The 16,221-nt window shown below is 35.2% G+C and overlaps 3 protein-coding genes across 13 annotated transcripts; all 3 read right to left on the reverse strand.

Moving 5' to 3' along the window:
- Positions 1-3,036: 3,036 nt before the first annotated feature.
- Positions 3,037-7,634, reverse strand: LOC110693824. Of its 11 annotated transcripts, none has more exons than XR_002505681.1 (4): positions 7,400-7,634; positions 6,705-6,787; positions 5,158-5,216; positions 3,037-4,933 (listed from the first exon to the last, which is right to left on the reverse strand). XR_002505681.1 is itself a non-coding variant. In XM_021870976.1 (4 exons), exons 3-4 carry the CDS (start codon positions 4,890-4,892, stop codon positions 3,343-3,345), a joined length of 375 nt encoding a protein of 124 aa, XP_021726668.1. In that variant the 5' UTR covers positions 4,893-4,933; positions 6,705-6,787; positions 7,400-7,627; the 3' UTR covers positions 3,037-3,342. The 11 variants fall into 11 exon arrangements, 2 of the variants coding, with proteins under 2 accessions (XP_021726668.1, XP_021726669.1); XR_002505679.1 differs by having other exon boundaries at positions 5,158-5,325; positions 7,400-7,633; XR_002505678.1 differs by having other exon boundaries at positions 5,158-6,469; positions 7,400-7,633.
- A 1,920-nt stretch (positions 7,635-9,554) lies between these two features.
- LOC110693946 lies at positions 9,555-11,138 on the reverse strand. The gene has a single exon (XM_021871129.1). It carries the CDS (start codon positions 11,136-11,138, stop codon positions 9,555-9,557), a length of 1,584 nt encoding a protein of 527 aa, XP_021726821.1.
- Positions 11,139-14,504: 3,366 nt separating this feature from the next.
- LOC110693947 lies at positions 14,505-15,431 on the reverse strand. The gene has a single exon (XM_021871130.1). The coding sequence runs from the start codon at positions 15,429-15,431 to the stop codon at positions 14,505-14,507; it is 927 nt and encodes a 308-aa protein (XP_021726822.1).
- Positions 15,432-16,221: the final 790 nt, after the last annotated feature.

Below are 16,221 nucleotides of genomic sequence, written 5' to 3' on the forward strand. Positions count from 1 at the left end.
TCATTTTTTAATCCAATTTTGCGATTTTGATTGCGAAATTAGGATTTTCCAAATCATTTGTTTGAGTATTTGTGATTCCAGTTGTAATATTAGGGAATTTACAATTATATGATTCCGCAATTATATGATTGCTCGCTTCAGTTTAAGTTTGCTCAATTTGGTTTCGATTAATTCGAGTTTGAATTTAGGGTTTTTGCTATTTTTAATTTTATTTGATCAATCAGAGTTTTTGCATTTTATAATCAGATTAAGTTGTCGAAATTTGGGGGTTTTTTGCTAGTTTTTGTTTGATTTATTTGTGAATTTTGATTGTTGCATGTGCTGTAATTTTAATTGCAATTTTTGTTGTGTTCTTTCATGATTTACTGTCTAGATTATAAAATTCAATTTTATTAACTAGGAATTCGATTGGAATTATTGTATCTCTGGTTAATTTATTTCTTATTTGCTTTAATCTATTGCACACTATGCGTTCAATGAAATGTCTGACTAGCTTAATGGAATGTATGTTATGCTATGTTGCTAGCTTAGGTGTGATAATCAACATTACAATTAATTTGAACAACTGTGATTAGCCTAGTTGTTTGCCCAAATTGTAACTAGTTTTGCATAGTTGTTTTGGTATTGCTTTTAAGATATTTTGATTTACTTTTGAGTTTTTTCTATTTACTTTTGAATTCACCTAACATTCATAGGGCATGAATTGTGAGCTGTTGAGCCTAGATTATTACCTCTATACTGCTAGGCATCCTAGACAAGAGTGTGTGTAGTTGTGTGGCTGTTTGAGCTTGGCATTACGAGGGTGTGTGTAGTTAGTTATGTGGTTGTATACTTGTATGGGATGGGCATCCTTGCTAGGGTATGTATAATTGTGTGGCTAACTAGACCGAGCTTTCATTCATACCAAAAAGAATAGTATATTACAATTAGATGCTATGTGTCCTGGACTCTTTTAGTTTTCTATGCATATGCTACGGTAATAAAAATGACAATGCTACGGTATGTTTGATGTCTCTAAATTAGTATATTGTTGTCTTTTTGATGGTCAGGCTAAGCAACACTTTACTAGATGATTTTGTCACATTGCAATTCAAGTTCATGAGTTTATATAGACTGAACTATTTTTCATGCTCTTTAATAGCTTGTTCTAAATGGAGTAAAAAGTGCATTAAGTTGCTGGCTCTAATGTAATTGTGTTATGAGCCTTTGACTAATGGAATTCATAATACTTGCTGAAATCACATCAGGGGAAATTTATTAGATTGTTGATTTTTAATTTTATTTTTGACAGTCTATGGGTTGTGTTGGTATTATGCAAGTTTTTGTAAATAACTCATCAATTCTACATAATTTAAGCCCTGAAATATGTTAAGTACTTAAGTTTCATTTCTTTAATTTTATAAGTTTGATACTTCATTTCTTATGGTAGGCACTGGTGCTTTTATGGAGGTTCGAAGTGGTATTGTGTGAGTGGGTACACGCTAATGTAACACATGTCTCGTTTCATTCAAATTGTGCCACAAAACCACGAAAGGTCGTGAGACTTACATTAATGAGGTAACAATCATCACTCTTCACCTTTGTTTTAATAAAGGTTTGGTTAATCTTGTCTTTAGAGAGTCACTCTACTATTAGGGGTCGTTTGGTTGGGGGTATTCAGGAAAGGGAATGGGAATCAATCACCTCGATTCCCTTTGTTGTTGTTTGTTAAGCACTTTCTTTCATTCCCTTTACCCCCTTCATTCCCCCAAATCCCTCTAACTCCATTCCCCACCCCCCCTAGGTATTTCCATTCCATTCCCTACCCACCTTCACACCACCACATCACCACCTTCACACCTACCAACACCACCGGAAACCAGCCCACCTTACCACCGCCGACACTACCCCGACCACCGCCCCCCTCCCCCGACCACCGCTGCCCCTCCCCCGACCCTCGCCGCCCTCCCCTACCCCGCAAAATATCCCACAGCCCCCGCAAAACCCCTCCCTATCCCCGTAAAACCGCCGCCCAGCCCTCCCACCACCATCGCCGACCCTTCCCTGAGCCTCGCCGCCTGTCCCCTTCCCCGCAGCATTCCTCCGCCACTTCCTAAACCCCTCGTCAATCTAGGGTTTTTTCGATTAGGGTTTTTTCGGGGTCGTGGAAGGTTTTGCGAGGGGCGGGGATGGCCGGAGAAGGGAGGCGAAGGGTGAGGGAGGTGCGGCGACTGGTTTGGTGGTGGTTCGGTGGTTGGAACGTTAGAGAATGAATGTTAGTGGTGGTTGTGTGGTGGTGGGATAGGTGGGTCTCATTCCCTTTGTTTTTAAAACAAACAACACCCCAAATTTTAGGTATTTTCATTCCATTCCTTCTCTTTCCCTTTGTTCATTCCATTCCGATTACCCCGTGCGAACCAAACGGCCCCTTAGTTTCTTGCTCATGGATAATTGTTCTTAGCTGATTTCTTTTATGATCTACATTTAGATATATATGATGGTGTAACCGATGCTTTTTTAGAAATATATAATGTGGTAATCTTGCAATGTGGATCCATGAGGTTGCTTCTCTAGGATTGCATGTTGTTGACTAATAAATTGGTAAACCCCTAGTACATTTACTTTATAGTTTTTTTCATTTACTTGAGATTGTTTAGTGTACTTTTGAGTAATTTTTCTTTATTATGAATGTTTTATAAAAACTAGCCTACTACATTGCTTTGAATGCATGAGTGCATGACTGATTTCTTATGTACAATTGGTACTATTAATTTAAATAGATTGATAAGAATGATAACGTTAACCTACTAGCTCAACTGGTAGAGCATTGTGCAAATGTGCAAAGGATGTGGGTTCGAATCCCACGTAGGTGTATTATTGTTTAATCAGCTTTTTACCAAAAAAGATAAGATTATTTACTTTTTGCACTGTTTTCATTCAACATATGCACTTGAAGTTTTTTTACTTTCTTTTCCATTTACTTTTGGTAATTTTATATTTACTTTTGAGTATTTTTTATTTACTTTTGTGATTTTTTTTTGTATAAAAACGATCGAGTGTGCTAAATCAAGACAAACGCAGGAAATTTTATCAAGTTAAATCAAGCTCTGCGCTAGATGCGCTAGAGTATTTCATACAATGATACAAATACATTCATCACTAGTTCTTATCCCACCTAGCCGCTAGATGCGCTAGAGTATTTCCCGCTCGTTTAACATTAACACAATTAAAGTAGACAAAATTCATACACATTTTAGAAATATCTTCAAAGAAGTGAAAAATAGGAGCAGCTCTCTCTTGCTTCAACTTGACAGCCCTTACAACTTCTATTGCATCACACTCCAAGATCACCTTGCTATACCCCTACCTTCTAGCAAGCTCAATCCCATATCTAGCAGCTGCTGCCTCTGCTAGTTTTGGGCTCCACCTACAGTTTGTCTTCTTGGCCACAATCAACAGTAGCTTCACAAATTCATCTCTAATTACCACACCAAAGCACACACCAGCAGACCCCGGGACAAAAGCATCAACATTCACCTTGAGACAGCTATGAGTTGGTGGAATCCACCCTGCAGACGAGCAAACAGCAGGAGCAGAAACAAGCCCATGAACCTTTGTATTATACTCTCTATAATCTCTGCAATAATTAGCAAAACCCACAGCCAGTCTAGCCCCATCAATTCCAGAATTTCCATCAAAAATAGCCTCGTTTCTAGTATGCCAAGCTGCCCATGCTAGCGATGACTTGAGATATATAAGAGGATGACTTGAAAGTGCGATGTAAGAGGTCATGTGTAACAAGTTTCTCTTACTCTTTCTTACTATGAAATACTATGTAATGGTACTTTGGAAGAGTCGATTCATATTGTTGCTATATACTGTTTTTGAAGTTTGATTTTTTTAAAGCTAATTTTATTTACTTTAGACATAATTTGCTCTACTTTTGATTACTTTAGACATAAATTTTTTTAAAGCTAATTTTATTTACTTTAGACATAAGTTGAAGTGGATTCTTAGCCAATCTTGAAAAAATATGACAACATTTTTGAAGTTTTTCGTTTTAATGGTAGTCAAGGCCTCCAAACCCAATTTATTGTTTGTATATTTTAGAGCTAATTTGATTTACATTTTAGTTTTTTAAATATACTTTTGAGATGTTTTGAATTACTTTAGAATGTTTTGTATTTACTTTTAGAGGAACCTATATAGGAATCGAACCTACATCTCTATGCATCAGTATAGTGCTCTACCACTTGAGCTAATAGGTTTACTTTAGAGTCTTTTTTTATTCACTTTAAATACTATTTTATTTACTTTAGACAACTGATATAGAAATCTACATTTTCCCACCTTATTCATCTTTTGTATTTTTATACCCAATGTAAACCAAGATGAGCTATTAACAGCCACACTAACTCAGTCCAATTCCATTCATATACTTGAATCATGCATATACATATCATAAGCATAAGCATAAGCATAAGCATAATACTCGATATTAATAAGAATAAGTCTTCCAACTATGTTTACTTTCATTAACTTATGAGTCTAACTGGTTTACTTTTGTTAACTTTCAATCTACTTTTTAATCAAGAGAAAAAACAAACATTTAAGACTAATTGATTTACTTTAAACAAACTTCTATCTACTTTAAGAAATACAAAATTACAAGAAACAATATTCATTTTTTATCAGAATAAGATCATATCCTTCAAATATAGCAGCAAATTCATATAGACTATGCATCACTCTTTTCACCTCAGTAAAGACTCTACCAGCAATGCAGCATATGAATTATAGTCACAAACATACCTGGTGAAACCTGTAGCTAGCATTATAGAATCGTGTGTTGACTGCTCATGAATGACGTTATTCCAGCTAGTCCAAGAGGACCAACATAAGTTTGCAAACATTGAAATCTCATCCCCTGATAGTCTCTCTCAGGAACATCCATCTGATTCATTTTTGTAATATTAGAACCAATAGTTGTGGACTTGTGGTTTTGAGTTTAGCAATATCTTAGGGACTTAAGAATAGAAAATTCTACTTACATTTTTTTTCTTTAATTCTTTTACATTCAGCTAACAACTTTGAAAAGTATATTAATTGGACTAATACTTGGTGTATTGTGCAGTATATTGACTCAAATTTTCCTTTGAAAAACATTGAGGACTTTACCTTGATAAAGGCGCCGTAATAAGTAAGCAGGTGGTGGAACCCATCATAGATTCACAGTCCTTACAATTATCAAGTCGAGTAGTTGAAGACGACATAATCAATTAACAATGTGTAAGATGAAGACTATAATCGCAATAGATACTACTCTTTAGAATAGAGAAAGAGCATCTGTACTTGAGAAAAAGAACGGAATCAGGCAGGTAATCAACTGACAAGCACGGATACAAGCAAGTAGAAAAGAACAGAGCATTTCTACATGGAAAAAACCAAGGACTCACAACTGCACACTATCAGCTAACCTGTTCTGACAATTTAAAGTCATTTCTCTTTGTCCTCCTATCCTCTTAAGTCTCAACAACAGCTGACGAGGCTATTAGAAAAGATTGCTTCCACTCTCAATGAGGCTTTAATTTTTGCATCTGATCTGGGGTAATTTGCAACGATAATGGTTTCAACATAATACTAGCTGTCTCCCTTCTGATCTCAACTCTGTCTCTCTCAACTCAGCTCACCATAACCTCCCTCGAGAACCATCTCAATCTCCGGTCCTTTACCCCTTTCCATCCTCACAAGTCTAACATTATAAGTATAACCTCCAACAACTTCACATAATCACATCTGTCCCATACAAAGCCTTTTCATGCCTTAATCACCTCCTAATTTTCGCTTGATCAGTTTGCGAAACCTAAGGCTATTATACAACAAACCAAAGCAGAAAGGGAAACATGATACCATAAGCTAGCTCAAGAAGTCTTGAGGCTCATTAATCCGCAACCTTGTATTAACAATAAGGGTAGCTCTTTCTTGGTTATCAACACTATTATTTTCCCTTATATTTCATAATGTCATATCACTTTGAATCATTATTAGCACCATTGACTTTCATTAACTTATGAGTCTAACTGGTTTACTTTTATTAACTTTCAATCTACTTTTTAATTAAGAGAAAAAACAAACTTTTAAGACTAATTGATTTACTTTTAACCAACTTCTATCTACTTAAATAAATACAAAATTACAAGAAGCAATATTCATTTTTTATCATAATAAGATCATATCCTTCAAATATAGCAGCAAATTCATATAGACTATGCATCACTTCTTTTCACCTCAGTAAAGACTCTACCAGCAATGCAGCATATGAATTATAGTCATAAACATATCTGGTGAAACCTGTAGCTAGCATTATAGAATCGTGTGTTGACTGCTCATGAATGACGATATTCCTGCTAGTCCAAGAGGACCAACATAAGTTTGCAAACATTGAAATCTTATCCCCTGATAGTCTCTCTGCCACCCATCTAAGTCAATCCTGAAACTAAGAGTTGGGAGCTTCTGTAATTAATTTTGAAAATCGACTCACACCCAAATTAGGCTAGCATATGCTTACTTTAAGAGAGGATTAGTTTACTTTTTAGATAGATAGAGTTTACTTTTATGAGATATATACTTTCATGGACATAGGTACGAGACCTAGCACAAGAACATATATTGTACGTGAAGTAATAAGAAGTAAATATCTTAAATTAGCAACTACGGTTGCGTACCTTTAAACCAGCCACCAAATCAAGCTCACAGAGGGAAAATATTTGCTCTTGCCTTATTGGAAAATAAAGCAAAGTGTAAAGACCTAGATTAAGACACATAAGTGAGAAGAGGACATTGATTATTTAGTTATTAACCTCAAACACTCATCCCTTTGTAATTTCCTGTCACCACAAGAAACAAAATTGCACCTGCCACATCCATAAAAGGACCATATATATCTATTTTTTAAAAATTGATTAAATAATAGGATTCATTGAGGCATTTTATCAAACACTTAGTGTGCATTAAGAAATTAACAATAATAAATGAATAATCAAAATTAATATAATGTAAAATAGAAAAAAAAAAATTCAAACATGAAAATCTCACTAGTGTTTAGAATCGAGCTCCAAATCATAAGCTAAACACATGCAAAAAATCATATAAATTCAATTATTAAAAACTTATAGTATGAATTCACTCAGTTCACATAGTTTTGTTTGCAAACTCACCAAAATTCATATAAATTTGAATGACAGTACTTTCAGATTTAGGTGTTTAGAAATTCTAGTAACAAAATTAATCGTATAATAATTCATAACCTCAAAAGCTCGAATTTCACTATAAACTATCCTAAATTGATAAAATAATAATGATAAACCATGGATAGTGAAATTGAAAATCGTGATTCAAAAGAGGAAAAGAAACATCTTACCTCAGAAGCCGCTTCAATGGAGTACAGAAAGCTCGAAATCTGCTTCAATGGAGTAGAGAAAGCTTGAAATCTGCTTCAATGGAGGTAGCTAGGAAGTAGGGTAATCGCTGCGCTCGAGCAGAGAGAAATGACAGATAATGCGCTTGATTGTGAATTAATTTAGGCCGCTCATCAAGCGCATCTAAGTTAGATCCAACGACCCTAATTAGTTCCTAAGGTTCTCATTATAACTTAGGTTCTCATTATATATACTACCTCCGTTTATTTTTATGTGCAACTTTTGCCATTTTAGTCCGTTCACTATTATGTGCAACTTTCCTTTTTCATTCTGTTTTTGGTAAATAAAAACCCTTGAATTTACTATATTACCCCCACTTAAAAAATTTAATCATCTTACTTTTACCCCTCATTATCCAAAACCCTAACTTAATTTAACACACCTAAATTAACCTAACCTAATTACTCCCTCCAATTTACCCCCCAACCGACACAACTCTACATCTTCCCAACCACCTTTTCTAAACTGATCTAGAGAATTCTATAGAACCCTAGATCAGTTTCTTTGTTTTCCTGTTCTTCGTGTTCTAGGGTTCCTGTTCTTCGTCTTCTTCGTTTCGTTCGCCCTTTTCCTGAAGAATTCAGAGTCCCACAATTATGTCTTCCCCCTTTCCCTCCCCTTTCGAGAGGCATCCAGACTTCACAATTCCGTTACATGACCTAGATCCACTTGTTGACGCCTATATTGGCACAGATTCACAGAGTGAGGCTCGGTTCATCAAGTCCCTCATTAACGACATCAACAGGGGCAATGATTTTCCTCGCCGCCTTTACAACTCTGAGGAAGGCCCTAGTTGCTGTTCTTCGACGACTTTCAAAGCTTTGGGGGAAGTCCTGAAAAATATCGACGAGGGGGAGAAGACGAACAAAGAGGAGGGTGAAGGCGAGTCCCATGCCAAAAAAAAAATTGATTTTCAGGTTAAAGATGTAGATCTGGAGTCCGATTTTGAGGTCAGTGTTGCGCCCTCCCCCACCCCCAAGCGCGGATCTAAGGTTTCCAGGCCTCCTCCGAAGCTTTGGCGAAAGAGGAAGGCTGCGGTGGTGGCGATGAGGCGTTTGCGCGGGTTGCCTGATTTGCCGGAGTCCGACCTCGTGGTGCTGTCCTCTGATGAGGAGGCTGAGCACTGACCTTTGCGTAACGATTCCTATTCCTAATTTTTTTAAATTTTTTAAAATTTAAAAGAGTCCTAATTTTTGTGCCGGTGGATCTATGGCTGAAACTAGGGTTTCACTGTTTATTGCGGGATTGTTTGACTGGTTGTGGTTTCATGATGGGGTGTTGGTTGTGTTGATCTACTCTGGCTGCTAAGGGTTTGCTGTTATGGGTAACTTTGACTCGTTGTTGTTTATTGTTGGGTTGTTGATTATGTTAAATGTTAGGGTTTATTTGTATGTTTGTGTTGATGTAGGCTGGATACTAGGGTTTGCTGTGTAATGTTGGGTTGTTGGTTATGTTACATCTGGGAGATTTATTGCTGGTTGCATGTGTGTGTTGATACATCTGGTTGCATGTTGTCTTTATTGCTGGCTGTGTGGACTTGATTGATGAATGATGAGGCTGGTGTCTTGTGCATGTTCATTGTTGCCTAGTCAGTCCCTTAAAAGGAGTCCCATGATGTTGCCTTCTGTTTCTTGTTTATTAAAGAGTCCCCTACTTTGATATGCTATTTAGCTTACCCATATCCACATGATGAAGGGACTCCAATGAATTTCAATATGCACAGGTGATTTGCTCCATCAACATGAAAGTTGTTGTTGTTGTTGAGGTACCCTTGTGCATATGTGTAGTATTCAACATTATAACCCTCTGATGGATTTAGTGCCCACATAAATTGTTTATCTTTGTCATTCATAATCAACTAAAAATGTGGGTACAAAATACTAGTACATAAAACTTTACAAAAGACCATATGTATGATAATCTAATGACTATACTTCAGACTGCCTGACTTGTTTGGGTAATTGTAATCAACAAAATACACCTAACCACTGGATTGCTCAAAATGTTTTTGGGAAAAAAAAAAAACCAATAAAACTTACTATGATAAGTGGTTATGTGTGGCAGTCCATGTGTTGTCTGGTTGTTGTAAAGACTCCCCTAATCTGCATCCACCTCCAAATCTTCTGTGTCTTCTTGAGTGCCTTGATTTGCTGGCCTAAACATGGTGTTTAGGTACTCCACAGCCTCCAATACATCCTCTTTCTGAACCTCTACCAAATCTGGAAGACTACCTAGGTTTTCCAGCTTTTTTTTGTTCATATGTGGTATTTTGTACTTGTTACCACCTTCTGCCTTGAGTATCTTAATCATACACTTTTGCAATGTAACCCAGATGTACTTGTTTACATGAGGGTTGAAAGTGTCATAAGACTGTTTGACCTTTTGAATTAGCTCCTCTAAGTCCCTAGGAAAAGACTGATATTGCAATGATTGTATAGACCTAAATAGCCCTAAGTCAAGGACATTCAAATCAGGAGACTGTGCTGGCTGGAAAACAAATTGAATGTTAAAGCCATTAGCTGTTGTTGCTGCCACAAACTCATCATTTGTAGGAACTTGGTGTGGCCTTGCATTGTCCCATTGGATGACCACATCCTTGGGCAGACCTTCAGGCCACTTTGATATGATTGCTGGAATAACCTTTGTTAGCAGCATCTCTCTGATTACTTCTCTGTTTATGTTCTGGAGTGCCTTGGTTTCCATGGTCCCTCTTGGTCTTTTCTTGCTTGCTTTCTGTGCTACTTGCTGGACAGTGAATGGAAAGATGCCATACTTTCCATCATGTAAAAGTTCCCCATTTATGCCATATAATGGCTTCCCTATGATTGCCATGAACATTGCCTTTAGTTTGAATCTTCTTGACTGAACTGCCATATAGGGATCCTCCTCACATGGCAGTAGGTAGAACCTCCTTTTGTCAGGGTTCAAGTAGAACCACTTTTCATCACAGTGTATGACATTCCTCATGTCAACAAATGTGGGGTCCTCATTCCCTGTAATTGGATTTATATGTGACAAAATCCATCTTAGTCTGGCAACCTTGTGGTCTGATGTGAGCAATGGTTTGTTGCAGCATGTGTGTGTTCTTAGCCTGCCTCTTTTCTTCAAATTGTGAACTGTAGTTAGACTGATCTTCAATGCTCCTGCATAGCTTCTTTCTGTCTGCCTTAAATGTAATGGGACTGACTGGAGAGTTTCATCAGAAATCTCCATTGGCTTTCTCCCTGTTTTGCCAAATTTTTTGGTCCTGACATCAATCAAGTCCCCTGTTGCCAGCTGTTTTTTTATGTCTGAAAAGATTCTTGTGATTGTTGATTTGTGGACATTAAATTCAGATGCTAATTGCTTCATGTGACCCCTTGGTAAAGTCCCATTGCTCATTTTCAGCAAAATTGCATCAACAATCTTTCTTCTTTGCTGCAAAGTTAATTGTTTTCTGCATACAAGACCAGTCCCTTCATGACCTTGCTGTTGCATTTGTGTGTTGAGAACATTAGTTTCTGTCTGTGGCTGCTGTTGCTGTTCTTCTTGGTTGCCATCCTGCATTTCATCTTCTGAGTTGTACTCCCATATTCCTGCATCCTGCATTTCTTCTTCTTCCTCGAACCACAGCTCTGCTAGCTCTTCTTCATTGAGAATGTGTTCAATATCAAAAAAAACAGAGTCATCAATTTCTGCCATTCCTCTTTTCCAGCACAGGGAGGATGAAGTCAGGGCCCTGCTGAGTTGTGTGGGTTGAAGATGAAGACTACACCCACCTGTGCATGAAGGACAACAGAGCACCCCTGTTTTTTGTAAAGTTTTAAGGAGTAGTTAGTGTGTAATTATTCTAACCTAGGATTTGATAAGCTTTTGTGGATGAAACTGTGTTTTTGGTGGAATGTTTCACCCACCTTTAAACAATGTTGATTGTAATTAATGCCTGACAATGGAGGATGATTTATTCCCTCCTTAAATGCTTGAATGAATGGTGACATTAAATGAGGGCATGGCTGTATTTATAGCCTCCTAAATTTTTTGGGAAAATTTGACTTTGGTATGAAATTTTTAAAAAAGGAGGGGGAAAGTAAAATTTCACCCCAAATTTTCGGTGGGTTTTGGGTGGGAAATTATGCTTTGGTTTTTTCTGCCAAACTTTCCCACCACAAACAAAAAGTGTGGTCCACACTTTCTCTCTCCTTGCTTTTTAATTAAACCCACTAACTTCTCCTAATATTTACTCTTCAATCTTTTGCCTCGTGAACCGTATTATCACTCAAAGTTGCACATAAAAATAAACGGAGGTAGTATATATATATATATATATAGAGGAAGGCTCATGTAAGAACCCTCCTCTATATAAAAACTCAATCTTATATAACCAATCTCAACCATTTATTAGTTTTGATCCAACCATCTAAAACCATCCTTTAGTAATGGCATTTCTGTAATTCTTTTTTTATGTTTTAAATTTTTTTGCCTACTCTTATGTTCTAAATCTAGTCTACCTATTTTCTAATTTTTTTTTTCTATGTTCCAAATTTAGTCTACTTATATACTAAAGTTTTTTTTTTTTTTTTTTTTTTTTTTTTTTTTTTTTTTTTTTTCTATGTTCTAAATTTTTCCAACCTATGTTCTAAAGTTTTTTTTCTTCTTCTTATGTTCTAAATATTCTTTTACCTATGTTCTAAATTCTTTTGCCTATGATCTAAATTCAGTCTACTTATGTTCTAAAGTTTTTTTTTCCTAAGTTCTAAATTTTACTACCTATGTTCTAAAGTTTCTTTTTTTTTTGTTTACGTTCTAAATATTCTTTTACCTATATTCTAAATATTCTTTTATCTATGTTCAAAATTTTTTTTTTTCTATGTTCTAAATTTAGTCTACTTATGTTCTAAAGTTTTTTTTTCCTGTGTTCTAAATTTTTTCAACCTATGTTCTAATTTTTTCCTATATTCTAAATTTTTTCTACCTATGTTCTAACGGTTTTTATTTCCTATGTTTAAAATATTCTTTCCTATGTTCAAAATTCTTCTGCCTATGTTCTAAATTCAGTCTACTTATGTTCTAAAGTTTTTTTTAGTTTTTTTTTTTTTTTTTTTTTTTTTTTTTTTTTTATGTTCTAAACTTTTACTACCTATTTTCTAAAGTTTTTCTTATATAGTTATTTATAAATATTGCCTATGTAGGATTCGAACCTATATCAACTATGCATTTGCATAGTGCTCTACCACTTGAGCTAATAGGTTTTTAATATAAATCAACACCCTCCCATAGAAGCCGAGGAAAACAATCACATGCAATGTAGAAACTCAAATGCGACAATTTTGCATAAAGAAGATCTATGGACACCCCATTGAACTTAAATCTCATCACCGGGACAAAAGCATCAGGCACAGGGTGCAACTTTGTAACCTCAGACATCTCAGAAAGCATCTAATGGAGTTCTTCGAAGAAATCTTCCTATATCCAGTAAAATATAACAAGTTAAGGGGCACTAAAGTAGCAAAAAATAATGGAAAAAGTAAAGAAGCTGACAAAAGTTATATCTTACCTCTCGCGTAGCATGTCTAGGGGCAACACATAGGATATTTATATCAACTCCAGGACTACGCACCTATTTACAACAACAAAAAAAAAACAAGAAGAAGAATTTAAAGCATAAGAAAACAAATATCTAGAACATAGGAAAAAATTTAGAACATAAGCTGAAAAAATAATTTAAAACATAGGAAAAAATTTAGAACATAAGCTGAAAAAATAATATAGAATATAGGAAAAAAAAATTACTACATAGGAAAAATTTAGAACATAAACAAACAAACATATGAAAAATAATTTAGAACATAGGAAAAAATTTAGAACATAAATTGAAAAAATAATTTCGAACATAGAAAAAAAATTTAAAACATAAGCTGAAAAAATAATTTAAAATATAGGAAAAAATTTAGAACATAAGAAAAACTTTAGAATTTAGGAAAAAAATTTAGATTATAGGAAAATTTAGAACATAAGCAAACCAACTTTTAAAACATAAGAAAAAATTTAGAACGTAAGCTGAAAAAAAAATTTAGAACATAGAAAAAAATTTAAAACATAAGCTGAAAAAAAAATTTAGAACATAAGGAAAAAAAATGTATAATATAGGAAAAAAAATTTAGAACATATGAAAAATTTAGAACCTAAACAAACAAACATTTAGAATATATGAAAAATAATTTAGAATATAGGAAAAAATTAAGAACATAAGCTAAAAAATAATTTAGAACATAGGAAAAAATTTAGAACATAAGCTGAAAAAAAAATTTAGAACATAAGAAAAAATTTAGAACATATGCTGAAAAAAATTATTTAGAACATAGAAAAAAAAAATTTAGAACATAAACAAACAAACATTTAAAACATATGAAAAATAATTTAGAACATAAACTGAAAAAAATAATTTAGAATATAGGAAAAAAATTTAAAACATAAGTTGAAAAAATAATTTAGAACATAGGAAAAAATTTAAAACATAAGCCGAAAAAATAATATAGAATATAGGAAAAAAAAATTAAAACATAGGCTAAATTTAGAACATATGAAAAATAATTTAGAACATAGGAAAAAATTAAGAACATAATCTGAAAAAATAATTTAGAATATAGGAAAAAATTTAAAACATAAGTTGAAAAAATAATTTAGAACATATAAAAAAATTTAGAATGTAAGCTGAAAAAATAATTTAGAATATATGAAATAATTAGAACATAAGCAGAAAAAAAATTAGAACATAGGAAAACTTTAGAACATAAGCCGAAAAAAAGTTTAGAACATAAAGAGGGGTTCTTATATAAGATTGGGTTCTTATATAAGGAGAGGTTCTTACCGGATCCCTCCCCTATATATATAAATATATATATATATATATATATATATATATATATTAGGTGGATAGGTTACTTTTTAGGCTTTCCCATAGGATGGTTTTAACAATAATTTGACTATAAAAGTTAGTACAAATAAGATTTCTAGAATTTCCTTTTAAAGCCTTTTTTTTTTTTTTGACGGAAAACGAACTCAAATTTATTAAGCAACAAAGTGGCTCAAATCGGCCAAAACAAATTGAGTTACATCATATGGGTAATCCTCTAGCCACACTCTAAGATCAGAGTAAATATTACATAGCTTAGCTAGGCTATGAGCCACTTGGTTGCCTGTACGCTTCACAAAAGAGAATGAGCACACTTGACATGAGCGAGAGAGATTAAGTATATCATTAACAATCACCCCAAAGGCATTAGAAGTGATCGTTGCCTTCTTCAAATGTGAGAAAAGCTTCAGACAATCTGTCTCCAAGCAAATGGTCGAGAAGCCCGACTCTAACGTAATCTGAAGAGCATGACGCATAGCCATGGCTTCCATCACGTCTACCTCGAAAGCCCCTTCCATCTTCAAACATGTAGACACAACTACATCCCCTACATTGTCACACATCACTCCTCCGAAACCAACAGCAGAGTTGGAGATCTTCGCCGCATCAGAATTAACCTTTATCATACCAAGAGGAGGGGGTTTCCATGTGGCGTCAAGCACCATTGCAGGAGGGTTGATGCTGCTCACTTCTTTTGCGAGATTGAACTCACCAATAAGGCTCGCTGCCCTGCCTATAACCTCCTGCACAACCATCAATTTTTTTGAGAAAGTCCAGCCATTTCTGCGAAGCCATATTCCCCAAGCAATGCTCCAAAACAAACTCCACCAGCTCAAGTCCTTGCAAGTCTTATGAACCGAAAGACACCACTCCCTAAAATTGCTCCCATCATAATTTTCAGCCTTCAAACGCAAAGGTGAGGTATACCAAATCAGCCTAGCTTCTTCACATTTTGCAACCATATGCAGAGTACTCTCTATTTCGTCCCCACATATTAGGCACCTAGTATCCACCTCCATACCTCTTCTAGCGAGATTCTCACGAGTAGCAATTGCACCTCTTATGCTTCTCCACGCAAACATTTTAATCTTCTAGGGAACATCCACATTCCACACAATCTTCCAATCAAACCCAGAGCTGACATTCAACGGCGAGGTCGTATCACGCATTTGTTCAACAGTGAGGAGATTATAAGCACTCTTCACTGTGAAGCTCCCATCTTTTGCATAATGCCACGTCCAAGAGTCACATCTATCAAACATAGGAATGGGAATATTTCGAATGGCACTCACCTCAACCTCTGAAAAAATTTCATTGAGAACATTAGGATCCCACCTTCTATTGTGCCACAACTGTCTAACATACATCGGGCATGAAGCATTCTCTGGTTTTGTCGAAGCCACCTTAAAGTTTTGGAGCGTCGGAACCCATGAATCCTGCCAGATATGAACTGAAGCTCCATCACCAATATTCCTTCTAGCTCCCTTCAAAAGAACATCACGAGCCCCAAGAATGGACCTCCAAGTGTAGCTCAAATTTGGACAGAGTTTTGTCTCCAAAAAGGTCGTATGAGGAAAGTATTTTCCTTTTAACACCTTTTCCATAAGAGAATCTTCATTTGTGAGAATTCGCCAAGCTTGCTTAGCAAGGAGGGCCTTATTAAAATTCTTCATATTTCTAAAACCAAGGCCTCCTTGACTCTTCGGAACATATATTTTCTCCCAAGCAACCCAACATATCTTATTTTCCTCTCTTTTTTGCCCCCAAAAAAATTGTCGACACAGTTTTTCTACCACATTTAAGATACTAGTCGGGATCAAAAAGCATTGCATAGCATACGTGGGAATAGCTTGAGCAATGGATTTAATTAAG

The sequence above is a fragment of the Chenopodium quinoa genome, unplaced genomic scaffold (assembly GCF_001683475.1).
Source record: "Chenopodium quinoa cultivar QQ74 unplaced genomic scaffold, ASM168347v1, whole genome shotgun sequence".
NCBI lineage: Eukaryota > Viridiplantae > Streptophyta > Magnoliopsida > Caryophyllales > Amaranthaceae > Chenopodium > Chenopodium quinoa.

Excerpts from the sequence above, each read along its gene's own strand:
- LOC110693824 (XM_021870977.1), bottom strand. The coding sequence starts at position 4,892 with ATGTTTGCAAACTTATGTTGGTCCTCTTGGACTAGCTGGAATAACGTC. Across the intron at positions 3,617-4,791 it reads CTAGCTACAGGTTTCACCAG|AGATTATAGAGAGTATAATA; the intron begins GTATGTTTGTGA and ends TAATTATTGCAG.
- LOC110693946 (XM_021871129.1), bottom strand. The coding sequence starts at position 11,138 with ATGGCAGAAATTGATGACTCTGTTTTTTTTGATATTGAACACATTCTC.
- LOC110693947 (XM_021871130.1), bottom strand. The coding sequence starts at position 15,431 with ATGTTTGCGTGGAGAAGCATAAGAGGTGCAATTGCTACTCGTGAGAAT.